The 27,419-nt window shown below is 45.4% G+C and overlaps 1 protein-coding gene across 1 annotated transcript in view; it reads right to left on the reverse strand.

Annotated features, from left to right (window-relative positions):
- Positions 1–27,419, reverse strand: part of LOC311106170 (protein tweety homolog 2-like) — a 127,772-nt gene that overhangs the window by 9,951 nt on the left and 90,402 nt on the right. Inside the window, exons 5-8 of the mRNA XM_084148491.1 lie at positions 11,373–11,468; positions 5,384–5,456; positions 1,304–1,373; positions 554–603 (exon numbers count right to left, since the gene is read on the reverse strand). Coding sequence (XP_084004617.1) covers positions 554–603; positions 1,304–1,373; positions 5,384–5,456; positions 11,373–11,468 — 289 coding nt within the window. The remainder of the gene's footprint in view (positions 1–553; positions 604–1,303; positions 1,374–5,383; positions 5,457–11,372; positions 11,469–27,419) is intronic.

Genomic DNA, 27,419 nt, shown 5'->3' on the forward strand with positions numbered 1-27,419 from the left:
ACATATAAAATGTTCTTGGATCAAAGTGTATTTTTGTTATGGCCTGAAAGTCATTAAATTAGTAGTGCTGCCTGTTTTTAACTCAGAGGCTCAACAACGTTTTGATTAACATCTGCTTCTGAGCTTGTCACGCCCTGGCTCTGGGGACACTGTTATGTTGAGCCAGGGTGTGTAGATTTCTGTGTTGTAGGTCTAGTTGTTTCTTTTCTATGTTGCCAGTGTGGTTCTCAATCAGAGGCAACGAGTGTCAGCTGTGGCTGGTTGTCTCTGATTGGGAACCACATTTAAACAGGCTGTTTTCCCACAATAGTTGTGGGATCTTGTTTCTAGTTGGTTTGTGTTAGACCGTGAACTGTCACGTTATCGTTTTGTTTATTTTGTCGTGTAATCGCTAAATAAAGAGTATGTTTGCCTGCAACGCTGCGCCTTGGTCCTCCTCTCTTACCGACGAACGTGACAGAGCTAATCAAACTAATGAGGGAAAACGACTTTTACAACTAAAAGATCATTCATGTAATCAGTGTGTGTGTGTGTTAGAAGGTGATTTCAGTACCTGTTGGAAAGGGTTGGGTAGACTGCAATACAGGTAGTAGTGTGTCACTTCTGAGAGAGAGAGAGAGAGAGATCATCCCAATGAAGATTAACCCAAACACACCCTGTATTAATTACATTCATTAATTTCAGAAAGTAAAGACAGCATAAACACATCTTAACATGTAGGATTTGTTCTGTAACAGTGGGTCTATCTGACCAGTGGTTCTGTAGGAGCCCAATAGGTCATATTGTATATTTGCATGTTTCCAATTCATAATACATTTCTGTTGTATGTGTGTTTGCCATTAATCCCCTGTCAAGCGTGTGTACCCCCTCTACAGGCCAATGGAGAATACAGTTAAAAGGCATACACCCTCCAAGGCCTACTGGGAGTGGCTGGAATGGCAGCACACAGTCTTTTGACCATACCAGACCATGTTTACCATGCTGTTTGTTTCTTTAGTTTAATGATCACAATTAGTTTAGGAAAAATTCTATACATTTTTGTATCCACAAGAACAACAAATAAATGTATTATTATTTTTCAACTTGAATCAAACTCTGGACATTGAATTTGTATGATTCAAGACTAACATTTCACCACTCTCCATTGTGGCTAAAGGATTAGAATGGAAATTGTATTGGGACAATTATATATTTTAGCCACTACATCTGTCAAGTGTGAGCCAGTGTGGACTGTGAAGATAACTTGCATAAATCACATTGTCTATGACTGCTATTAGAAAACTGGAACTGGAAGGTACCTCACCTGCACTGAGGAACTCCTTGGTCCTGTTCACTATGAACTTGTCTGGAGACACACAGAAGTCACTGGTGCCCTGGAGGGAAAACAGGATATTATACAGTCAGAAGTCACTGGTGCCCTGCAGGGAAAACAGGACACTATACAGTCTGAAGTCACTGGTGCCCTGCAGGGAAAACAGGACACTATACAGTCTGAAGTCACTGGTGCCCTGCAGGGAAAACAGGATACTATACCGAGCAGGATTGTGGTCAAATTTCAGTGTACTTCCTGAATTGACTGGAATTGAAATGGTATTGACCGCAAACCTGATACCGTGGCATTAAACAGGTGTTATCTGGTGTTCATTAGTGTTTAATTACACTCAATGATCCATGACTTGTTAAAGCACTATTATAGCTTGACATTAAAATGGACAATGATTTTACAGAACAAAGAAAAATTAAGACCCGTCATAAACACTTAAGACTCAAATCACTTCCCAGAATCTTAATGACTGTTTGGAATTATTAGCCTAACAGTCGATGGAGGGTGTGACAGAAAATAATATCCTGTCAAAGTAAATCAACTATAGATCACACAAGAGGGCTATTAGTAACAACAGTCTCCATGCCTCTTTAACCTGTGCTGAGCGTAGCAGAACCAACCCTAGCATATAGACTGTCTGCTCAGACTCTCTCATTCATCTGTGTGTGATTGTGTGTGTGCGTGGTTAGTGCTATCCGGGGTCCTTGGGACGTCCCTACCCTAAACCTTAACCTTAACCATAACTCTAACCCTAACCCTAACCTTAACCCTTACCTTAACCATTTTAAATGTAAACTTTAATGGGGTGACCTCGAGTCGGGCGTCCCAAGGAACCCAGATAGCAGGGACCGTGCATGCATGCGTGTGTGCGCGTGTTTGTGTGTGTAGGGAGAGAGCCTGTTGATGTGCATGCATAAGCAATTACTGTCAGGCCAAAGATCCCCAGTATTCAGACTGTCACCCTGCTAGAGAGGGCCATACACATATAACTCCAATGACATGTCTAGAAGTTTAGAGGTAATCTATATAGTCATGATCTATTGGCATTATATTTCTATGAGAAAATATTTATCTCCCTCTCTTATTGTTGGGAGGAGTTGAGGAGGAGGAGGAACAATGATCTGGGTTGAGGAGGAGGAGGAGGAGGAACAATGTTCTGGGTTGAGGAGGAGGAGTTGAGGAGTTGAGGAGGAGGAGGAACAATTATCTGGGTTGAGGAGGAGGAGGAGGAGGAGGAGGAGGAGGAGGAGGAGGAGGGAAAATGATCTGGGTTGAGGAGGAGGAGTTGAGGAGGAACAATGATCTGGGTTGAGGAGGAGGAGGAGGAGGAGGAGGAGGAGGAAAAATGATCTGGGTTGAGGAGGAGGAGGAGGAGGAGGAGGAGGAGGAGGAGGAGGAAAAATGATCTGGGTTGAGGAGGAACAATGATCTTGGTTGAGGAGGAAAAATCAACGGAAGAGGAGGATGAGGAACGCAGGAAAAAACAAGGGAGTCGATAATGTTCCAGTGAAAAGGTTTGATAATCCACTTTACTGCTAGGGATCGACCTCGACCCTAATCTCTATTGGCCGCACGACAATATATGTGGCTGCCTCCCAAATGGTACCCTATTATCTACAAGTGCACTATGTAGGGAATGGGATGCCAGTTGGGACGCAGCCTATATCCTGACCCCCAACATACACTGACTCTGCAATTACCAGCTGGAGAAGTGTGGCATGCTTACTGTGGCATCATGCTATTCTAGGTCAGATGTCATGTCATTATTCTAGGTCAGAGGTCGTGTCATAATAACACCGACACAATGGTTTCTGTAGCTGGCTGGGTGTGGATAAACTGGTCAGTGATGTCAACATGGCATGTGTTACTGTAATCCTGACTGTTGTTGAGATATTGTTGCAGTGTGTTTTCTGGTCAAATAAATGTAGACTCGTGATTTCCTCATGTCGCTCAATCCCTCCTACTCTCTCCCTCCCTCTCTCCCTCCTCCCTCTTTCCCTCCATCCCAGCCTGCGTCAGAAGCACAGTCACCCAGCCTCTGGATAATCCTAGTCCCCCACCATGCTGGCTCCTCTCTGGGATGGTATCCTGAGTGCCCTGTGTCCCTGTTATTAACAAAGTCTGCCCCATTAACCCCACTAAGCCTAGACGTACTGTAGACACACATACACTACATGCCCAAAAGTATGTGGACCCCTGCTCGTCGAAAATCTCATTCCAAAATCATGGGAATTAATATGGAGTTGGTCCCCCCTTTGCTGCTATAACAGCCTCCACTCTTCTGGGAAGGCTTTCCTCTAGATGTTGGAACATTGCTGCGAGGACTTGCTTCCATTCAGCCACAAAAGCATTAGTGAGGTCGGGCACTGATGTTGGGCGATTAGGCCTGGCTCGCAGTTGGCGTTCCAATTCATCCTAAAGGTGTTCGATGGGGTTAAGGTCAGGGCTCTGTGCAAGCCAGTCAAGTTCTTCCACACAGATCTCGACAAACCATTTCTGTATGGATATCACTTTGTGCACAGGGGCATTGTCATGCTGAAACAGGAAAGGGCCTTCCCCAAACTGTTGCCACAAAGTTAGAAGCACAGAATCATGTAGAATGTCATTGTATGCAGGTTGCGTTCTCCTGGCATCCACCAAACCCAGATTCGTCCGTCGGACTGCCAGATAGTGAAGCGTGATTCATCACTCCAGAGAACGCTTTTCCACTGCTCTAGAGTCCAATGGTGGCGAGCTTTACACCACTCCAGCCGACACTTGGCATTGCGCATGGTGATCTTAGGCTTGTGTACGGATGCTCGGCCATGGAAACCCATTTCATGAAGCTCCCAACGAACAGTTATTGTGCTGACGTTGCTTCCATAGGCAGTTTGGAACTCGGTAGTGAGTGTTGCAACCGAGGACAGACGATTTTAACTCGCTACGCGCTTCAGCACTCGGTGGTCCTGTTCTGTGAGCTTGTGTGGCATACCACTTAGCGGCTGAGCCGTTGTTGCTCCTAGACGTTTCCACTTCACAATAACAGCACTTACAGTTGACCGGGGCAGCTCTAGCAGGGCAGAAATTTGACGAACTGACTTGTTGGAAAGGTGGCATCCTATGACGGTGCCACATTGAAAGTTACTGAGCTCTTCATTAAGGCCATTCTACTGCCAATGTTTGTCTATGGAGATTGCATGGCTGAGTGCTCGATTTTATACACCTGTCAGCAACGGGTGTGGCTGAACTAGCCGAATCCACTAATTTGAAGGGATGTCCACATACTTTTGTATATATAGTGTATGTACAGGACAGGTCATAGTTTGGTTGCTATCTGGCCAGATAATGGGGCGGCAGGTAGTTTAGTGGTTAAGAGCGTTGTGCCAGTAACCGAAAGGTTGCTGGTTCTAATCCCCGAGCCGACTAGGTGAAAAATCTGTCGATGTGCCCTTGAGCAAGGCACTTAACCCTAATTGCTCCTGTAATTCGCTCTTGATAAGTGCGTCTGCTAAATGACTAATTATTATTAATTATTATAATCAAATTATAACCAGTGAAAGACGTTTAAAAAACCTATAATATAAATCAGTACACAACCTGACTATGACGTCATTAAAGACATAAAGATGAGATCACTTATAGCAGTGTCACGATCGTCTGAAGGAGCGGACCAATACGCAGCGCGTGGAGTGAACATGATGACTTTAATATTTAAAGCAACCACGAAGAAAACAACAAATGACGATACGTGACGTTCAAATACTGATACAGACTAACAGCAACACGGAAACAATAACCCACAAAACAAAGGAGAAAACACACAGAATATATATGGCTCCCAATCAGAGATAACGAGCCGACAGCTGACACTCGTTACCTCCGATTGGGAGTCATAGACCAATCACCATAGACACAAACAAAATGAAACTCACCCATCCCCAACACCACCAAATGAAATACACCCAAACACATGAAAATGAACAACCCTGGCTCAATTATAAAGTCCATAGAGCCAGAGTGTCACAAGCAGTTTTTTAATTAGAGCATGTTTGGTGATGACGGGACAGAACAGACACTCACCACGGCAGTAGCAGTGCCTGCTGCTAGTGATGCCCAGCTCAGGACCAGAGATATCACCCCAAACACCATGATCCTGAGAGAGAGAGAGATTCCTTTATTATTTTGAAACTTTTGTAAGTGTAATGTTTACTGTTCATTTTTTATTGTTTATTTCACTTTTGTTTATTATCTATTTCACTTGCTTTGGCAATGTAAACACGTTTCCCATGCCAACAAAGCCCCTTAAATTGAATTGAGAGGTTAGATCCATGGAAGGGTTCAGAGCCATGTATTTAGAATGCTGTATATGGTTCTGGGAGGGGTTAATATGAGACACAAAGAGTGGAAGAGAGAGATAATGAAATTCAATCTATTTTAGATTGTGATTGTGATGAAGAAAGCATTCTACCATCAGAGATAAATGAAGATGATGTAATAACTTTCCATCTGTTCTCTTCAGAAGGGATTAAAAGGCTGTGTTCTATCTTCATCTGAACATCTAACTCCTCCTCCTTCCTTTAAACTGTATTAAGGTATTTGTTCTATACCTTGAAGTTTCCCTTCCTCTGGAGAATAGCAGCTGCCATCTATTCCACTGTTGTAGAGACACTTAGGCTGCCATTTGGGATGCAGATTTCTCAATCAGGACCACAATCTAAATTTGAATAATTAAAAGGTGATGATTTAATCAAATATATATACACTGCTCAAAAAAATAAAGGGAACACTTAAACAACACAATGTAACTCCAAGTCAATCACACTTCTGTGAAATCAAACTGTCCACTTAGGAAGCAACACTGATTGACAATACATTTCACATGCTGTTGTGCAAATGGAATAGACAACAGGTGGAAATTATAGGCAATTAGCAAGACACCCCCAATAAAGGACTGGTTTTGCAGGTGGTGACCACAGACCACTTCTCAGTTCCTATGCTTCCTGGCTGATGTTTTGGTCACTTTTGAATGCTGGCGGTGCTTTCACTCTAGTGGTAGCATGAGACGGAGTCTACAACCCACACAAGTGGCTCAGGTAGTGCAGCTCATCCAGGATGGCACATCAATGCGAGCTGTGGCAAGAAGGTTTGCTGTGTCTGTCAGCATAGTGTCCAGAGCATGGAGGCACTACCAGGAGACAGGCCAGTACATCAGGAGACATGGAGGAGGCCGTAAGAGGGCAACAACCTTGCAGCAGGACTGCTACCTCCGCCTTTGTGCAAGGAGGAGCAGGAGGAGCACTGCCAGAGCCCTGCAAAATGACCTTCAGCAGGCCACAAATGCGCATGTGTCTGCTCAAACGGTCAGAAACAGACTCCATGAGGGTGGTATGAGGGCCCGACGTCCACAGGTGGGGGTTGTGCTTACAGCCCAACACCGTGCAGGACGTTTGGCATTTGCCAGAGAACACCAAGATTGGCAAATTCGCCACTGGTGCCCTGTGCTCTTCACAGATGAAAGCAGGTTCACACTGAGCACATGTGACAGACGTGACAGAGTCTGGAGACGCCGTGGAGAACGTTCTGCTGCCTGCAACATCCTCCAGCATGACCGGTTTGGAGGTGGGTCAGTCATGGTGTGGGGTGGCATTTCTTTGGGGGCCGCACAGCCCTCCATGTGCTCGCCAGAGGTAGCCTGACTGCCATTAGGTACCGAGATGAGATCCTCAGACCCCTTGTGAGACCATATGCTGGTGCGGTTGGCCCTGGGTTCCTCCTAATGCAAGACAATGCTAGACCTCATGTGGCTGGAGTGTGTCAGCAGTTCCTGCAAGAGGAAGGCATTGATGCTATGGACTGGCCTGCCCGTTCCCCAGACCTGAATCCAATTGAGCACATCTGGGACATCATGTCTCGCTCCATCCACCAACGCCACATTGCACCACAGACTGTCCAGGAGTTGGCGGATGCTTTAGTACAGGTCTGGGAGGAGATCCCTCAGGAGACCATCCGCCACCTCATCAGGAGCATGCCCAGGCGTTGTAGGGAGGTCATACAGGCACGTGGAGGCCACACATACTACTGAGCCTCATTTTGACTTGTTTTAAGGACATTACATCAAAGTTGGATCAGCCTGTAGTGTGGTTTTCCACTTTAATTTTGAGAGTGACTCCAAATCCAGACCTCCATGGGTTGATACATTTGATTTCCATTGATAATTTCTGTGTAATTTTGTTGTCAGCACATTCAACTATGTAAAGAAAAAAGTATGTAATAAGATTATTTCATTCATTCAGATCTAGGATGTGTTATTTTAGTGTTCCCTTAATTTTTTTGAGCAGTACAGTGGGGAAAAAAATTATTTAGTCAGCCACCAATTGTGCAAGTTCTCCCACTTAAAAAGATGAGAGAGGCCTGTAATTTTCATCATAGGTACACGTCAACTATGACAGACAAATTGAGAATAAAAAATCCAGAAAATCACATTGTAGGATTTTTTATGAATTTATTTGCAAATTATGGTGGAAAATAAGTATTTGGTCACCTACAAACAAGCAAGATTTCTGGCTCTCACAGACCTGTAACTTCTTCTTTAAGAGGCTCCTCTGTCCTCCACTCGTTACCTGTATTAATGGCACCTGTCCACAACCTCAAACAGTCACACTCCAAACTCCACTATGGCCAAGACCAAAGAGCTGTCAAAGGACACCAGAAACAAAATTGTAGACCTGCACCAGGCTGGGAAGACTGAATCTGCAATAGGTAAGCAGCTTGGTTTTAAGAAATCAACTGTGGGAGCAATTATTAGGAAATGGAAGACATACAAGACCACTGATAATCTCCCTCGATCTCACCCCGTGGGGTCAAAATGATCACGGTGGGCAAAAATCCCAGAACCACACGGGGGGACCTAGTGAATGACCTGCAGAGAGCTGGGACCAAAGTAACAAAGCCTACCATCAGTAACACACTACGCCGCCAGGGACTCAAATCCTGCAGTGCCAGACGTGTCCCCAAACACACCGCCAGGGCAACGAAGGAGTGGCTTCATAAGAAGCATTTCAAGGTCCTGGAGTGGCCTAGCCAGTCTCCAGATCTCAACCCCATAGAAAATCTTTGGAGGGAGTTGAAAGTCCGTGTTGCCCAGCGACAGCCCCAAAACATCACTGCTCTAAAGGAGATCTGCATGGAGGAATGGGCCAAAATACCAGCAACCGTGCGTGAAAACCTTGTGAAGACTTACAGAAAACGTTTGACCTGTGTCATTGCCAACAAAGGGTATATAACAAAGTATTGAGAAACTTTTGTTATTGACCAAATACTTATTTTCCACCATAATTTGCAAATAAATTCATTAAAAATCCTACAATGTGATTTTCTGGATTTTTTTCCATAGGTACACGTCATAGTTGACGTGTACCTATGATGAAAATTACAGGCCTCTCTCATCTTTTTAAGTGGGAGAACTTGCACAATTGGTGGCTGACTAAATACTTTTTTTCCCCACTGTATATTCTTCGTAGCTGTCTATTTACCACCAAAAACTGATGCTGGCACTAAGACCGCACTCAATGAGCTGTATACAGCCATAAGCAAACAGGAAAACGCTCATCCAGTGGCCGGGGACTTGAATGCAGGGAAACTTAAATCCGTTTTAACTAATTTCTACCAGCATGTTAAATGTGCAACCAGAGGGAAAACAACTCTAGACCAACTTTACTCCACACACAGAGACGCGTACAAAGCTCTCCCTCGCCCTCCATTTGGCAAATCTGACCATAATTTTATCCTCCTGATTCCTGCCTACAAACAAAAAAACTAAAGCAGGAAGTACCAGTGACTCGGTCAATATAAAAGTGGTCAGATGAAGCAGATGCTAAGCTACAGGACTGTTTTGCTAGCACAGACTGGAATATGTTCCGGGATTCTTCCGATGGCATTGAGGAGTACACCACATCAGTCACTGGCTTCATCAATAAGTGCATCGATGACATCGTCCCCACAGTGACTGTACGTACATACCCCAACCAGAAGCTATGGATTACAGGCAACATCCGCACTGAGCTAAAGGGTAGAGCTGCTGCTTTCAAGGAGCGGGACTCTAACCCGGAAGCTTATAAGAAATCCCCCTATGCCCTCCGACGAACCATCAAACAGGCAAAGCGTCAATACAGGACTAAGATCAAATCGTACTACACCGGATCTGACGCTCGTCAGATGTGGCAGGGCTTGCAAACTATTACAGACTACAAAGCGAAGCACAGCCGCGAGCTGCCCCAGTGACACGAGCCTACCAGACAAGCTAAATTACTTCTATGCTCGCTGTGTGGAGTCTGGAGTCGCTAGGGCAACGGGCCATGTGCTGACCAACTGGCAAGTGTCTTCACTGTCATTTTCAACCTCTCCATGTCTGAGTCTGTAGTACCAACATGTTTCAAGCAGACCACCATAGTCCCTGTGCCCAAGAACACTATGGTAACGTGCCTAAATGACCAACGACCCGTAGCACTCACGTCTGTAGCCATGAAGTGCTTTGAAACGCTGGTCATGGCTCACATCAACACCATTATACCAGAAACCCTAGACCCACTCCAATTTGCATACCGCCCCAACAGATCCACAGATAATGCAATCTCTATTGCGCTCCACACTGCCCTTTCACACCTGGACAAAAGGAACACCTATGTGAGAATGCTATTAATTGACTACAGCTCAGCGTTCAACACCATAGTGCCCTCAAAGCTCATCACTAAGCTAAGGATCCTGGGACTAAACACCTCCCTCTGCAACTGGATCCTGGACTTCCTGACGGGCCGCCCCCAGGTGGTAAGGGTAGGTAACAACACATCCGCCACGCAGATCCTCAACACGGGGGCCCCTCAGGGGTGCGTGCTCAGTCCCCTCCTGTACTCCCTGTTCACTCATGGCTGTATGGCCAGGCACGACTCCAACAAAATCATTACGTTTGCCGATGACACAACAGCGGTAGGCCTGAACACCGACAACAACGAGACAGCCTATAGGGAGGAGGTCAGAGACCTGGCCGTGTGGTGCCAGGACAACAACCTCTCCCTCAACGTGATCAAGACAAAGGGGATGATTGTGGACTACAGGAAAAAGAAGAGGACCGAACACGCCCCCATTCTCATCGACAGGGTTGTAGTGGAGCAGGTTGAGAGCTTCAAGTTCCTTGGTGTCCACATCACCAACAAACTAAAATGGTCCAAGCACACCAAGACAGTCATGAAGAGGGCACAACAAAACATATTCCCCCTAAGGAGACTGAAAAGATTTGGCATGGGTCCTCAGATCCTCAAAAGGTTCTACAGCTGCACCATCAAGAGCATCCTGACTGGTTACATCACTGCCTGGTATGGCAACTGCTCGGCCTCCGACCGCAAGCACTACAGAGGGTAGTGTGTACGGCCCGGTACATCACTGGGGCCAAGCTTCCTGCCATCCAGGACCTCTATACCAGGCGGTGTCAGAGGAAGGCCCTCAAAATTGTCAAAGACTCCAGCCACCCTAGTCATAGACTGTTCTCTTTGCTACCGCACGGCAAGCGGTACCGGAGCGCCAAGTCTAGGTCCAAGAGGCTTCTAAACAGCTTCTACCTCCAAGCCATAAGACTCCTGAACATCTAATAAAATGGCTACCCGGACTATTTGCAGTGCCCCCCCCAGTACCGGTACCCCCTGTATATAGCCTCGCTATTGTTATTTTTACTGCTGCTCTTTAATTATTTGTTACTTTTATTACTCTTTTTTTTTTAGGTATTCTTTCTTAAAACTGCATTGTTAGTTAAGGGCTTGTAAGTATGCATTTCACTGTAAGGTCTACACCTGTTGTATTCGGCACATGTGACAAATACAATTTGATTTGATTTGATCAGCTCTACACAGAGCAAAGTGGGTACCATTTACTTACACAGATCAGAGTGGGTACCAGTTACTTACACAGATCAGAGTGGGTACCAGTTACTTACACAGAGCAAAGTGGGTACCATTTACTTTCACAGATCAGAGTGGGTACCAGTTACTTACACAGATCAGAGTGTGGACCAGTTACTTACATGGTGAGTAGCCAACGGGACTGCTTGGCCACCCCCAGACAGGCCACCAGGCATATAACCAGATCTAGGATCAGCAGTAGCAGGTAGGTCAGCCACCTAGAGAACAGAGAGGGCACAGTGTTACAGATCTAGGATCAGCAGTAACAGGTAGGTCAGCCACCTAGAGAACAGAGAGGGCACAGTGCTACAGATCTGGGATCAGCAGTAACAGGTAGGTCAGCCACCTAGAGAACAGAGATGGCACAGTGTTACAGATCTAGGATCAGCAGTAACAGGTAGGTCAGCCACCTAGAGAACAGAGAGGGCACAGTGTTACAGATCTAGGATCAGCAGTAACAGGTAGGTCAGCCACCTAGAGAACAGAGAGGGCACAGTGCTACAGATCTGGGATCAACAGTAACAGGTAGGTCAGCCGCCTAGAGAACAGAGAGGGCACAGTGTTACAGATCTAGGATCAGCAGTAACAGGTAGGTCAGCCACCTAGAGAACAGAGAGGGCACAGTGCTACAGATCTGGAATCAGCAGAAACAGGTAGGTCAGCCACCTAGAGAACAGAGAGGGCACAGTGTTACAGATCTAGGATCAACAGTAACAGGTAGGTCAGCCACCTAGAGAACAGAGAGGGCACAGTGTTACATATCTAGGATCAGCAGTAACAGGTAGGTCAGCCACCTAGAGAACAGAGAGGGCACAGTGCTACAGATCTAGGATCAGCAGTAACAGGTAGGTGTTAGATTAATTTGGATTTTAAGAATAATGACTAAAGGATTTCACCCCAAACACAGTATAAATGTTAGAATTATCATGTAGTGTCAACCCACTAACAGAGGGGGCGGTACTAACCATTCAAGGGGGAAGGCGGAAACTGTTTAGAAAAGTCACCTAAAGGTGGGAGGAGTCAAGTCCAGGAGGTATAAAATCGTCTGTTTGTGTCATTGGCAGGAGAGCTCTCCATGAATAAATATACCGATAATTACTTGTGGATTGTGGACCTTGAATCATTGATGATTAAAACCAGAGCTTTACAACCTCTGGTAATGATTCAAGCTTAGGGTGAATTAGAGATAGAAATTCAAATGACAGATTGGTCCTTCTGAGCGGAGCTTAAAATACATCTTTATCGTTCTGAAGACACCGAATCCGTGCACGGCCGGGTGATTGCATCCGTGGAGAATAGTCCTGGCCTTCGACGTTAAGGTTATAAACAGGCCGGTGATTACTCTTTATGAACGATAAAGACGTTAACGAGTTTGAAAAATTATTTGAATCCAAACTACAAGGAAAAGGTCAGTAGTTTTATTCATGGATTTTGGTGAAATGATTTGAACTTGTATAAGAATAGGAATTCTTGTAAAGGGCAGACAGGTTACCAAAATCTCAAAGAAGGTAATAATTATTACGACAGGGAGGGTCCGCAATTGATCCTAGGTAAATAGCTATTACAAAAATAAACTAGTCCGAAATGACATGGAGTGAATTGCAATCACAAATGTAAACTAGTTAATATTGTCATTGTACGAATTGCAATGTTCAGTATAAACAGGGAGGGTCCGAAATTGATCCTAGGTGAATAGCTATTACAAAAATAAACTAGTCCGAAATGACACGGAGTGAATTGCAATCACAAATGTAAACTAGTTAATATTGTCATTGTACGAATTGCAATGTTCAGTATAAACAGGGAAATAATTATCATTGTGTGAGATGGATGTGTCGGGAGTAGCATGTGCAACTGGGCATTTGCTAGAACTTTGCAAACAAGTTTGGCAAATGATAAGGTCGTATATGTGTGAGACTTAATCCATCGGGAGACGTGATCATTATTTCAGGGGTGGAGAAAAAAATAAGTCGCGTGAGAAAAATTGGGTAACTTACTCTTTTCATGAAACCGGAGTTTTAAATAGAAACTCTGGGTTAGGGGTTAAATCATTTTAAATGGTTAATTACAAAAGCAAGAGGCGCACTAAGATATTAACTCCTACGAAAATAATTCGGGAGTGAATTATTTAAAAAACAAAAAGGGGGGGGGGATTTCTTATTGTTCCACCATGGGAAAGACATCTTCTAAACAAGTCCGAGAATTAACGGGAGATGAAAGATATATGTTAGAAAGAGAAAGAAGAAATATGTTTTATGGATCCATTTGGGAGAAGAGGTATGAATTTATTGGGCATCTCGAAGTAAAAAAGTTAGTAGGCAGATGCATATAAAATTAGATGAAAAAAAAACAGCGAAAGGAGGGGCTAGAGACAGCGAGTGTGTTTCTTTTTTAAGCGCGAAAGTGCTTTAACGGGGACAAAGGAATATTTAACCATCGTGACTGCAGGGGAAAAGGAATAGGACAGTCATTTTTTTTGGTTCAACGGGTAAAATGTTTGAAAAAATGATTCGTGTCAATTAAGAATTGGCTAAAAACACCACAAAGCGATTATTTGAGAAGTCCAACGATGCATATGTATGAACTTTCGCACTCAAACGTAGACGTACGTAATGAGTGAGAAAGTACAGAATAATTACATTTGCATTTTTGGTCATTTGGCAGACGCTCTGGTCCGGAGCGACTTGTAAGAACCAATAGAGAATTGCACGGAACTATTCTGTTGTGTTGGGCATTTGAATGGCATAAGGTGAAATATGTACAGTGGGGAGAACAAGTATTTGATACACTGCCGATTTTGCAGGTTTTCCTACTTACAAAGCATGTAGAGGTCTGTAATTTTTATCATAGGTACACTTCAACTGTGAGAGACGGAATCTAAAACAAAATTCCAGAAAATCACATTGTATGATTTTTAAGTAATTAATTTGCATTTTATTGCATGACATAAGTATTTGATCACCTACCAACCAGTAAGAATTCTGGCTCTCACAGACCTGTTAGTTTTTCTTTAAGAAGCCCTCCTGTTCTCCACTCATTACCTGTATTAACTGCACCTGTTTGAACTCGTTACCTGTATAAAAGACACCTCTCCACACACTCAATCAAACAGACTCCAACCTCTCCACAATGGCCAAGACCAGAGAGCTGTGTAAGGACATCAGGGATAAAATTGTAGACCTGCACAAGGCTGGGATAGGCTACAGGACAATAGGCAAGCAGCTTGGTGAGAAGGCAACAACTGTTGGCGCTATTATTAGAAAATGGAAGAAGTTCAAGATGACGGTCAATCACCCTCGGTCTGGGGCTCCATGCAAGATCTCACCTCATGGGGCATCAATGATCATGAGGAAGGTGAGGAATCAGCCCAGAACTACATGGCAGGACCTGGTCAATGACCTGAAGAGAGCTGGGACAACAGTCTCAAAGAAAACCATTAGTAACACACTACGCCGTCATGGATTAAAATCCTGCAGCGCACGCAAGGTCCCCCTGCTCAAGCCAGCGCATGTCCAGGCCCATCTGAAGTTTGCCAATGACCATCTGGATGATCCAGAGGAGGAATGGAAGAAGGTCATGTGGTCTGATGAGACAAAAATAGAGCTTTTTGGTCTAAACTCCACTCGCCGTGTTTGGAGGAAGAAGAAGGATGAGGACAACCCCAAGAACACCATCCCAACCGTGAAGCATGGAGGTGGAAACATCACTCTTTGGGGATGCTTTTCTGCAAAGGGGACAGGACGACTGCACCATATTGAGGGGAGGATGGATGGGGCCATGTATCGCGAGATCTTGGCCAACAACCTCCTTCCCTCAGTAAGAGCATTGAAGATGGGTCGTGGCTGGGTTTTCCAGCATGACAACGACCCGAAACACACAGCCAGGGCAACTAAGGAGTGGCTCCGTAAGAAGCATCTCAAGGTCCTGGAGTGGCCTAGCCAGTCTCCAGACCTGAACCCAATAGAAAATCTTTGGAGGGAGCTGAAAGTCCGTATTGCCCAGCGACAGCCCCGAAACCTGAAGGATCTGGAGAAGGTCTGTATGGAGGAGTGGGCCAAAATCCCTGCTGCAGTGTGTGCAAACCTGGTCAAGACCTACAGGAAACGTATGATCTCTGTAATTGCAAACAAAGGTTTCTGTACCAAATATTAAGTTCTGCTTTTCTGATGTATCAAATACTTATGTCATGCAATAAAATGCAAATTAATTACTTAAAAATCATACAATGGGATTTTCTGGATTTTTGTTTTAGATTTCGTCTCTCACAGTTGAAGTGTACCTATGATAAAAATTACAGACCTCTACATGCTTTGTAAGTAGGAAAACCTGCAAAATCGGCAGTGTATCAAATACTTGTTCTCCCCACTGTATGTATGAGGGAATTCAACGGCGGGTATAAATGATAACCGGATACTACTTAGTATTTGGTTGGTTAAATGCTGAATAAAAGATTTGAGGCGTGGTTATGGGGTAACTAGGAAGACGCACTTATTCAATAAGGAATGGGTGGAGAGAGAGAGTTTTTTTACGTGTATTAAAAGTTGCATTAGATAGGTCTATGAAAATATGTTATAAGTACGAATGACATTATTTCCTAAGAAGGAAGATTGTAGGGAAGTTTCCCGCGCCTCCCCCATAATGTAGGAAGGAGCAGGAGAGGGGGGGGAGTGAGAGACAGTAAATAAGTTCAGATGGTAGGAATGTCATTAAGTGTATGCTGATAAACGATATCAAGCATTTGTTTTATTGATTGGGGCCGAATCAGAGAGAACTGTTAAAGATATTGAATAGCGAACTGAAATGGGTTAGCGGGAAAATACAAATAGTTGGACAATTTTTAAACGATAATTTATTTTCGTTACAGGGAAGCAAGTGGCATTGGCTGTTGTGCTGGGGGAATAGCGCCAGCCTGTGGTGGGTTCTGGATTTGTTATAAATAACTTTATTTTAAACTAAAGTGATGGAATAGACTACAATTATAACATCAGAATAAGGACAATATAATTCGTAATAGTTATTATAATTATTATTGATAGTTATTGCAGTTATTATTATCCTGAGTGGCGCAGTGGTCTAAGGCACTGCATCGCAGGGCTAACTGTGCCACTAGAGATCCTGGTTCGGATCCAGGCTCTGTCGCAGCCGGCAGTGACCGGGAGACTCATGGGCGGCGCACAATTGGCCCAGCGTCGTCCAGGGTAGGGGGGAAAATGGCCGGCAGGGATGTAGCTCAGTTGATAGAGCATGGTGTTTGCAACGCCAGGGTTATGGGTTCGATTCCCACGGGGGGAGGCCAGTAGAAAAAAAAAGAATAATAAAAAGAATAATATGTATTCACTAACTGTAGGTCGCTCTGGATAGGAGCGTCTGCTGGGTGACTAGAATGTAAATGTATTATCATTGATTCAGTAATGATAGGAGGAAAGAGGAAGATGAGGCATGACTAGAGCAAGGGGAAGATAGTAAGACAGATAGTGAAGGAGAGGGGTCAGAGGATACCATTGATACGGGGTGTGAAGTGTTTGAATTGGAAACGATTGAATTGGCTCTGCAGCAAGAACAGAAACCATACCTCACTTTAACAATATTGGGGAAAAATATTAAATTCTTGTGTGACACAGGGGCATGTCGCACAGCGATCTGTGTAGCCGACATACCCAAAGAAATTAGAATTAATGGGGAAAAAATCATGGTACGCTCGGCCTCGGGCCATCAATTTATAGAGCGATTATCGGCCCCGGTGACTTTAAAACATGAAGATTCAGGGGGAGAGGTATGCATACCTGTACTTGTATCAAGCCTGTGTCCGGTCAATTTGCTAGGAAGGGATGCCATGACTCAGTTGAACGTAGCTGTAAAGCCAACGCTGAGGGGTATGAAGGCATATGTCGTAAGGGATAATATGGTATTGAGCGGGGAGGGAAAACCATGCTATTGGTATAGCCAGGATCTGCTAAGAGGGGGACTCACAGACATACCGAAATCACTAATGGACCTAAGTAATGAGTTAGTGATTGGATCAACCAAGATGACGGTAGATGACTTACACTGTACATTATGGTGTAATGAGCACCCAGGTCCTAACCCAGATTATGAGGAAGAATTGTTAAAAATCACAGAAAAAACAATTGGGTTAAAATGGGTTCACTATGATAAAAAACGGGCAGCTGTAGAGGTGGAGTTAGGACCACAAAGCCAGAGACTGTACAGAGAAAGGTGGAGCCCCCATGTTTCCCTAGTGAAAGAACCTTCAGAGGAATGGTTATCACTAGGTAAATGGATAAAACAGGGGGAAAACATCACTGACTGGCAAAATACACCAAATGGGGATCAGTATAGCCACTCCACGGGGAGATATAGAAGAAAATTGAATTGGAGAGCAAAAACCCAGCCCGGGGTCCACCTGGAGACAAATTTTAACGGATGACAGGAAGAGATTTTCTTAACTCAGGAACAGGAGGATGAGTTGGCAGCAATTCCGTTCAAATTATGGTCACAAGGACCAGCCGATGTGGGACTAATTAAGGGGGTAGCTCCAGTACAAGTGATTCCTCGATCCGATCATAGACCATACCAAAAGCAATACCCTATGAAACCAGAAGCAATAAAAGGGATAACACCTACATTTGAGCATTTACTTAAGGGAGGGGTGATAATTCCTGGAGATGAGGCACAATGCAACTCTCCAGTATTTCCTGTTAAAAAGGCGGCACCTAGCGCCGACTGGAGGATGGTAATGGACTTGCAGGGGGTTAATAGAAATATAATTCCCAGAGCTCCATGTGTACCAGATCCACATACATTGCTGAACCAATTGAAACCAGAAAACTCCTATTTTACAGTGATAGATTTAGCTAATGCTTTCTTTAGTATCCCAGTTCATCCGGATAGTCAGGGGTGGTTTGGCTTTACTTTTCAGGGAAGGAAATGGACATAGGATGCCTCAAAGCTACTCGGAAAGTCCTACAATCTTTGCCCAGGCTATAACTAGGCATTTGGGAAAGTTTGAACCTCAGGAGGGAAGCCAAATGTTAGTTTATGTAGATGATATTCTATTGGCTAATCCCACTCAGGAGGGATGTAAGAGGGATACAATCCAATTGTTAACCTTCCTAGCAGAACAGGGACACAAAGTGAGCAAAAAGAAACTTCAACTTTGGCAGAGCGAGGTGATTTACCTAGGACACGCTATAACTCAGGAAGGGCGAATGTTAAACTCATCCAGGAAAACTGCTATACTTGAAGCGCCAAAACCATTGAAAAAAAAACAAATGATGAGCTTTTTGGGGATGATAAACTACTGTAGAGCTTGGGTACCGCATTATGCACTACATACTGGGAAGTTAAGTGATCTTATCTATGGGAAGGCAATGGCAGCCCATGATAAAATCATTTGGAACTCTGAGGAGGAAGAACAGTTTATGTTGTTGCTCTCTTCCCAAACAGTCTTAGCTTTTCATACATATATCAGGGATGTTACCCAAATGGTAGATGGAGGGATATGACATTGGTCGTGATTTAAAGATGTTTTTTTTTTTTGGTGGGCTATTAGAGATAACTGGGTTAATCACGAACATAGAGGTTTTTATTCTTTGTTGCTAGGCAGAATACTTAGGGGACCTAGAAATGGACTTGTCATATCCAAAAATCAGTCTTCAGGTCAAGCCCGGGAGAGCCGGGGTAGAACAGAGGTTGAACTAAACATAAGTGTTTTTACAAGATAAGAGATAGTTTGTTGGATTACTAATTGATTCTGAACTGAATGAAAGTCGAATTTAGCCGCCATAAAGACAAAGGAAGTGGGAGGAGCAATAAAGAAGCAAAAGACAATCTCAAAAATGAAAGGCATGGCAATTGGTTGATAAATAACCTAAGGGAATGTTTAGGAAGGTGGAAAAAATTGACACATAAGCAGAACTATGTGTCAAGAGGGGGGAAGAGGCTAATTGTATTAAATAATATACGAAGGAGAGGACAAAATACTTTTAAAAAAAAACATTTTTTTACATACAGTCTAAAAAGAGAATGCAGTCAGAAATTGTTAGATTAATCTGAACATGTGTGAAGATAGTTTATTAACCACACCCGTATGTCAGAGGTTTTGTGCCCCACAGGTGAACTAAAGGAGAAGGTGACCCACTATCTAACCAGGTGACTGGTGAGCATCCAGTCACTAGAAGGAAAACTGGAAGCAGGCCTGTTGGGAAGGGCCCTATCAGGTTATGTTGGTAACCACCTTGGCCATTAGAATAGCAGAGAGAGGAATCCTGGGTCCATGTTACCCACTGCAAGAAGGTAAGACCACATACAAGCACCGCTTAGCACACGCAGAGTTGACGAGCGGAACTGGGCCACAGGGTCCGGGGGTCACCTCTGTCAACGAAGATCTCCTACCCAGACCTATCATCACTGTAGTGTGTTCCTAGGGTGTGAGTATGGGGTGGTACCGAGCAGAAGGACTCAAGACAGGAGAGCGTTGGCGGTTTTGGGGAATATGGGTGACCCTGAGCTGCATCATAGTCTCGGCAATAGTCGTGGTATGTCAAGATCCATCACCACCTCGCACCAATTACGCTATGGCCTTACCATTATTAAGAAATAAAAGGGAAGCGACCCGACATACTGACCGTCAAGGGCGAGTGATCTACAAAATAGGAGTCAGAGAGGGGTGGGGAGTAAGATTCAAAATTAGGATTAGGGATCTTATCAGAGCAGATAAGCAAGCAACATGGGATTATAAGATCCCGTTGTATTTATGTTCAGCTCCCTCGGCAGATTGTTCCTGGGCTCAGGTATTTAGACATACTGGGGGACGGAGATATGAGACGGACGGGGGGGGGGGGGGGGGGGCTGGACGTCCAGATGGAGGATAAGAAGGTATAACGACATCCCCACGGAAATGGTAGTAACGATAGTAAAAGTCACTAAAGAGGACATGAAAATAACTTACTGGGCTTGCGCGGACAAATACGGATGGGATACTTGTATAAGATTACATTTGATGGAGTCAAAAGATATGGAAAGCACAGGTACTGTCATTAATCCACTAACAGCAATAGACCGAGTAGATCAGTCAAGGGATGACGGAGTCAATTCAACTAACCCGTCCACTATGAAAGATTTTCTCCTCCAAGAATGGAACAATGGGGAAGTGGAGGGGGTCCCTGATGAGAATCTCTGGTTAAAGTGGATGAAATACACCGCTAGGGCCTTGGGGGAGACCAATTGTTATGCATGCTCCATTGGGCGACCGACAATGTTGACCGCCCCAATGCCAAAGGCAATGTTTCCCTGTGTATTAGACCTGGGGTCCAATCAAAAAGAGCCAAATTGCACAGGGATTGGGCTGGCAAAATTGACATACTGGGCCAGTCCACCTAGATTCACTTTAACTCCTGGCGAATACCAGTGTTACAGACATAGAAATGGCACCCGTAACTTGGGTGATTTTGATGGCTGTAAGGAGATAATTAATGTGACTGATTTAGATAAGGAAGGGAGGGAAAAAAATTAGGAGCCTAACCATCCCTCTGACTGATGTGTGGTGGGCATGCACTAACAAAGGGAGCATTCGACAGACATTACCAGAGGGATGGGTGGGTACTTGTGCACCAGTATTGTTGGTCCAGCCTGTAAGAATTAGTCATCAAAGACCAGGGACAGGAAGAATAATTAGGAGAAAAAGAAATAAGTCAGGAAAGAAATAGCCCAATTTGGATAGATGGTATAGGCATCCCCAGGGGTGTTCCAGACGAATACAAAGCTATGAATCAAATATGGGAGAGTTTTACTACAAAATTTTTCTGGTGGGTGACAATAAACAAAAATATGGATTGGATAAATTATATCTATTACAACCAACAACGATTTATTGACCAGACTAGAGATGCAGTAAAGGGGATCTCTGAGCGATTATCCGCCATCCCGCTCATAACTTAGTAGAGGTTGGTTCTAGATCAGGCAGAAAGGGCCGGTGTCTATAGAAAGATAAGCCATTATTGCATATTTATCCCTAACAACACCACACTGGATGGGACAGTCACCAGAGCTCTTACAGAATTAACTGCACTAAGTGAAGGATGAACTGAACTCAGAAGTTAGTACATTGTGGATAGATGGTTTGATGAAATATTTGGTAAATGGAAAACCCTAGCAGCCACCATCTTAGGAGCGATCAGTGTTTGTATGGCTATTCTTGTATTATGTGGTTGTTGTCTTGTTCCCTGTGTCCGAGGATTGGTGAGTCAGGCGTTGGTGAAATGCAGTATCTAAACAATGATGAGAGATGGACTGACTCCGGACTCTGACTAGGGGAATGTGAAAAACGATCCTCCAGGCTTGGTGGATGACGAGGATTTGGACCCTGAAAGACCGCAATTGGATGAAATGTTTATTAGTTCTGATGTGATCTCTGAGATTAATCATGCTTGTAAAATACATTTATCCTGAATGTGGGAATATTTAGTCAAAGGGGTGGATTGTTAGATTAATTTGGATTTTATGAATAATGACTAAAGGATTTCACCCCAAACACAGTATAAATGTTAGAATTATCATGTAGTGTCAACCCACTAACAGAGGGGGCGGTACTAACCATTCAAGGGGGAAGGCGGAAACTGTTTAGAAAAGTCACCTAAAGGTGGGAGGAGTCAAGTCCAGGAGGTATAAAATCGTCTGTTTGTGTCATTGGCAGGAGAGCTCTCCATGAATAAATATACCGATAATTACTTGTGGATTGTGGACCTTGAATCATTGATGATTAAAACCAGAGCTTTACAACCTCAGGTAATGATTCAAGCTTAGGGTGAATTAGAGATAGAAATTAACATGACAGTAGGTCAGCCACCTAGAGAACAGAGAGGGCACAGTGTTACAGATCTAGGATCAGCAGTAACAGGTAGGTCAGCCACCTAGAGAACAGAGAGGGCACAGTGTTAGAGATCTAGGATCAGCAGTAACAGGTAGGTCAGCCACCTAGAGAACAGAGAGGGCACAGTGTTACAGATCTAGGATCAGCAGTAACAGGTAGGTCAGCCACCTAGAGAACAGAGAGGGCACAGTGTTACAAATCTAGGATCAGCAGTAACAGGTAGGTCAGCCACCTAGAGAACAGAGAGGGCACAGTGTTACAGATCTAGGATCAACAGTAACAGGTAGGTAAGCCACCTAGAGAACAGAGAGGGCACAGTGCTACAGATCTGGGATCAGCAGTAGCAGGTAGGTCAGCCACCTAGAGAACAGAGAGGGCACAGTGTTACAGATCTAGGATCAGCAGTAACAGGTAGGTCAGCCAACCAGAGAACAGAGAGGGCACAGTGCTACAGATCTGGGATTAGCAGTAACAGGTAGGTCAGCCACCTAGAGAACAGAGAGGGCACAGTGTAACAGATCTAGGATCAGCAGAAACAGGTAGGTCAGCCACCTAGAGAACAGAGAGGGCACAGTGTGACCTATCTAGGATCAGCAGTAACATGTAGGTCAGCCACCTAGAGAACAGAGAGGGCACAGTGCTACAGATCTGGGATCAGCAGTAACAGGTAGGTCAGCCAGCTAGAGAACAGAAAGGGCAAAGTGTTACAGATCTAGGATCAGCAGTAACAGGTATGTCAGCCACCTAGAGAACAGAGAGGGCACAGTGTTACAGATCTAGGATCAGCAGTAACAGGTAGGTCAGCCACCTAGAGAACAGAGAGGGCACAGTGTTACAGATCTAGGATCAGCAGTAACAGGTAGGTCAGCCACCTAGAGAACAGAGAGGGCACAGTGCTACAGATCTGGGATCAGCAGTAACAGGTAGGTCAGCCACCTAGAGAACAGAGATGGCACAGTGTTACAGATCTAGGATCAGCAGTAACAGGTAGGTCAGCCACCTAGAGAACAGAGAGGGCACAGTGTTACAGATCTAGGATCAGCAGTAACAGGTAGGTCAGCCACCTGGAGAACAGAGAGGGCACAGTGTTACAGATCTAGGATCAGCAGTAACAGGTAGGTCAGCCACCTAGAGAACAGAGAGGGCACAGTGCTACAGATCTGGAATCAGCAGTAACAGGTAGGTCAGCCACCTAGAGAACAGAGAGGGCACAGTGCTACAGATCTGGGATCAGCAGTAGCAGGTAGGTCAGCCACCTAGAGAACAGAGAGGGCACAGTGTTACAGATCTAGGATCAGCAGTAACAGGTAGGTCAGCCAACCAGAGAACAGAGAGGGCACAGTGCTACAGATCTGGGATTAGCAGTAACAGGTAGGTCAGCCACCTAGAGAACAGAGAGGGCACAGTGTAACAGATCTAGGATCAGCAGAAACAGGTATGTCAGCCACCTAGAGAACAGAGAGGGCACAGTGTGACAGATCTAGGATCAGCAGTAACATGTAGGTCAGCCACCTAGAGAACAGAGAGGGCACAGTGCTACAGATCTGGGATCAGCAGTAACAGGTAGGTCAGCCAGCTAGAGAACAGAGAGGGCAAAGTGTTACAGATCTAGGATCAGCAGTAACAGGTATGTCAGCCACCTAGAGAACAGAGAGGGCACAGTGTTACAGATCTAGGATCAGCAGTAACAGGTAGGTCAGCCACCTAGAGAACAGAGAGGGCACAGTGTTACAGATCTAGGATCAGCAGTAACAGGTAGGTCAGCCACCTAGAGAACAGAGAGGGCACAGTGTTACAGATATAGGATCAGCAGTAACAGGTAGGTCAGCCACCTAGAGAACAGAGAGGGCACAGTGTTACAGATCTAGGATCAGCAGTAACAGGTAGGTCAGCCACCTAGAGAACAGAGAGGGCACAGTGTTACAGATCTAGGATCAGCAGTAACAGGTAGGTCAGCCACCTAGAGAACAGAGAGGGCACAGTGCTACAGATCTGGAATCAGCAGTAACAGGTAGGTCAGCCACCTAGAGAACAGAGAGGGCACAGTGTTACAGATCTAGGATCAGCAGTAACAGGTAGGTCAGCCACCCAGAGAACAGAGAGGGCACAGTGCTACAGATCTAGGATCAGCAGTAACAGGTAGGTCAGCCACCTAGAGAACAGAGAGGGCACAGTGCTACAGATCTGGGATCAGCAGTAACAGGTAGGTCAGCCACCTAGAGAACAGAGAGGGCACAGTGTTACAGATCTAGGATCAGCAGTAACAGGTAGGTCAGCCACCTAGAGAACAGAGAGGGCACAGTGCTACAGATCTGGAATCAGCAGTAACAGGTAGGTCAGCCACCTAGAGAACAGAGAGGGCACAGTGTTACAGATCTAGGATCAGCAGTAACAGGTAGGTCAGCCACCCAGAGAACAGAGAGGGCACAGTGCTACAGATCTGGGATCAGCAGAAACAGGTAGGTCAGCCACCTAGAGAACAGAGAGGGAACAGTGTTACAGATCTAGGATCAACAGTAACAGGTAGGTCAGCCACCTAGAGAACAGAGAGGGCACAGTGTTACAGATCTAGGATCAGCAGTAACAGGTAGGTCAGCCACCCAGAGAACAGAGAGGGCACAGTGCTACAGATCTGGAATCAGCAGTAACAGGTAGGTCAGCCACCTAGAGAACAGAGAGGGCACAGTGTTACAGATCTAGGATCAGCAGTAACAGGTAGGTCAGCCACCCAGAGAACAGAAAGGGCACAGTGCTACAGATCTAGGATCAGCAGTAACAGGTAGGTCAGCCACCCAGAGAACAGAGAGGGCACAGTGTTACAGATCTAGGATCAGCAGTAACAGGTAGGTCAGCTACCCAGAGAACAGAGAGGGCACAGTGCTACAGATCTGGGATCAGCAGAAACAGGTAGGTCAGCCACCTAGAGAACAGAGAGGGCACAGTGTTACAGATCTAGGATCAACAGTAACAGGTAGTTCAGCCACCTAGAGAACAGAGAGGGCACAGTGTTACATATCTAGGATCAGCAGTAACAGGTAGGTCAGCCACCTAGAGAACAGAGAGGGCACAGTGCTACAGATCTAGGATCAGCAGTAACAGGTAGGTCAGCCACCTAGAGAACAGAGAGGGCACAGTGCTACAGATCTAGGATCAGCAGTAACAGGTAGGTCAGCCACCCAGAGAACAGAGAGGGCACAGTGTTACAGATCTAGGATCAGCAGTAACAGGTAGGTCAGCCACCTAGAGAACAGAGAGGGCACAGTGTTACAGATCTAGGATCAGCAGTAACAGGTAGGTCAGCTACCCAGAGAACAGAGAGGGCACAGTGCTACAGATCTGGGATCAGCAGAAACAGGTAGGTCAGCCACCTAGAGAACAGAGAGGGCACAGTGTTACAGATCTAGGATCAACAGTAACAGGTAGTTCAGCCACCTAGAGAACAGAGAGGGCACAGTGTTACATATCTAGGATCAGCAGTAACAGGTAGGTCAGCCACCTAGAGAACAGAGAGGGCACAGTGCTACAGATCTAGGATCAGCAGTAACAGGTAGGTCAGCCACCTAGAGAACAGAGAGGGCACAGTGCTACAGATCTAGGATCAGCAGTAACAGGTAGGTCAGCCACCCAGAGAACAGAGAGGGCACAGTGTTACAGATCTAGGATCAGCAGTAACAGGTAGGTCAGCCACCTAGAGAACAGAGAGGGCACAGTGTTACAGATCTAGGATCAGCAGTAACAGGTAGGTCAGCCACCCAGAGAACAGAGAGGGCACCGTGTTACAGATCTAGGATCAGCAGTAACAGGTATGTCAGCCACCTAGAGAACAGAGAGGGCACAGTGTTACAGATCTAGGATCAGCAGTAACAGGTAGGTCAGCCACCTAGAGAACAGAGAGGGCACAGTGCTACAGATCTGGGATCAGCAGTAACAGGTAGGTCAGCCACCTAGAGAACAGAGATGGCACAGTGTTACAGATCTAGGATCAGCAGTAACAGGTAGGTCAGCCACCTAGAGAACAGAGAGGGCACAGTGTTACCGATCTAGGATCAGCAGTAACAGGTAGGTCAGCCACCTAGAGAACAGAGAGGGCACAGTGCTACAGATCTGGGATCAGCAGTAACAGGTAGGTCAGCCACCTAGAGAACAGAGAGGGCACAGTGTTACAGATCTAGGATCAGCAGTAACAGGTAGGTCAGCCACCCAGAGAACAGAGAGGGCACAGTGCTACAGATCTGGAATCAGCAGTAACAGGTAGGTCAGCCACCTAGAGAACAGAGAGGGCACAGTGTTACAGATCTAGGATCAGCAGTAACAGGTAGGTCAGCCACCTAGAGAACAGAGAGGGCACAGTGCTACAGATCTGGAATCAGCAGTAACAGGTAGGTCAGCCACCTAGAGAACAGAGAGGGCACAGTGTTACAGATCTAGGATCAGCAGTAACAGGTAGGTCAGCCACCCAGAGAACAGAAAGGGCACAGTGCTACAGATCTAGGATCAGCAGTAACAGGTAGGTCAGCCACCCAGAGAACAGAGAGGGCACAGTGTTACAGATCTAGGATCAGCAGTAACAGGTAGGTCAGCTACCCAGAGAACAGAGAGGGCACAGTGCTACAGATCTGGGATCAGCAGAAACAGGTAGGTCAGCCACCTAGAGAACAGAGAGGGAACAGTGTTACAGATCTAGGATCAACAGTAACAGGTAGGTCAGCCACCTAGAGAACAGAGAGGGCACAGTGTTACAGATCTAGGATCAGCAGTAACAGGTAGGTCAGCCACCCAGAGAACAGAGAGGGCACAGTGCTACAGATCTGGAATCAGCAGTAACAGGTAGGTCAGCCACCTAGAGAACAGAGAGGGCACAGTGTTACAGATCTAGGATCAGCAGTAACAGGTAGGTCAGCCACCCAGAGAACAGAAAGGGCACAGTGCTACAGATCTAGGATCAGCAGTAACAGGTAGGTCAGCCACCCAGAGAACAGAGAGGGCACAGTGTTACAGATCTAGGATCAGCAGTAACAGGTAGGTCAGCTACCCAGAGAACAGAGAGGGCACAGTGCTACAGATCTGGGATCAGCAGAAACAGGTAGGTCAGCCACCTAGAGAACAGAGAGGGCACAGTGTTACAGATCTAGGATCAACAGTAACAGGTAGTTCAGCCACCTAGAGAACAGAGAGGGCACAGTGTTACATATCTAGGATCAGCAGTAACAGGTAGGTCAGCCACCTAGAGAACAGAGAGGGCACAGTGCTACAGATCTAGGATCAGCAGTAACAGGTAGGTCAGCCACCTAGAGAACAG

The sequence above is a fragment of the Coregonus lavaretus genome (genome assembly GCF_964263955.1).
Source record: "Coregonus lavaretus genome assembly, chromosome: 2".
In the NCBI taxonomy this organism is placed as follows: Eukaryota; Metazoa; Chordata; class Actinopteri; order Salmoniformes; family Salmonidae; genus Coregonus; species Coregonus lavaretus.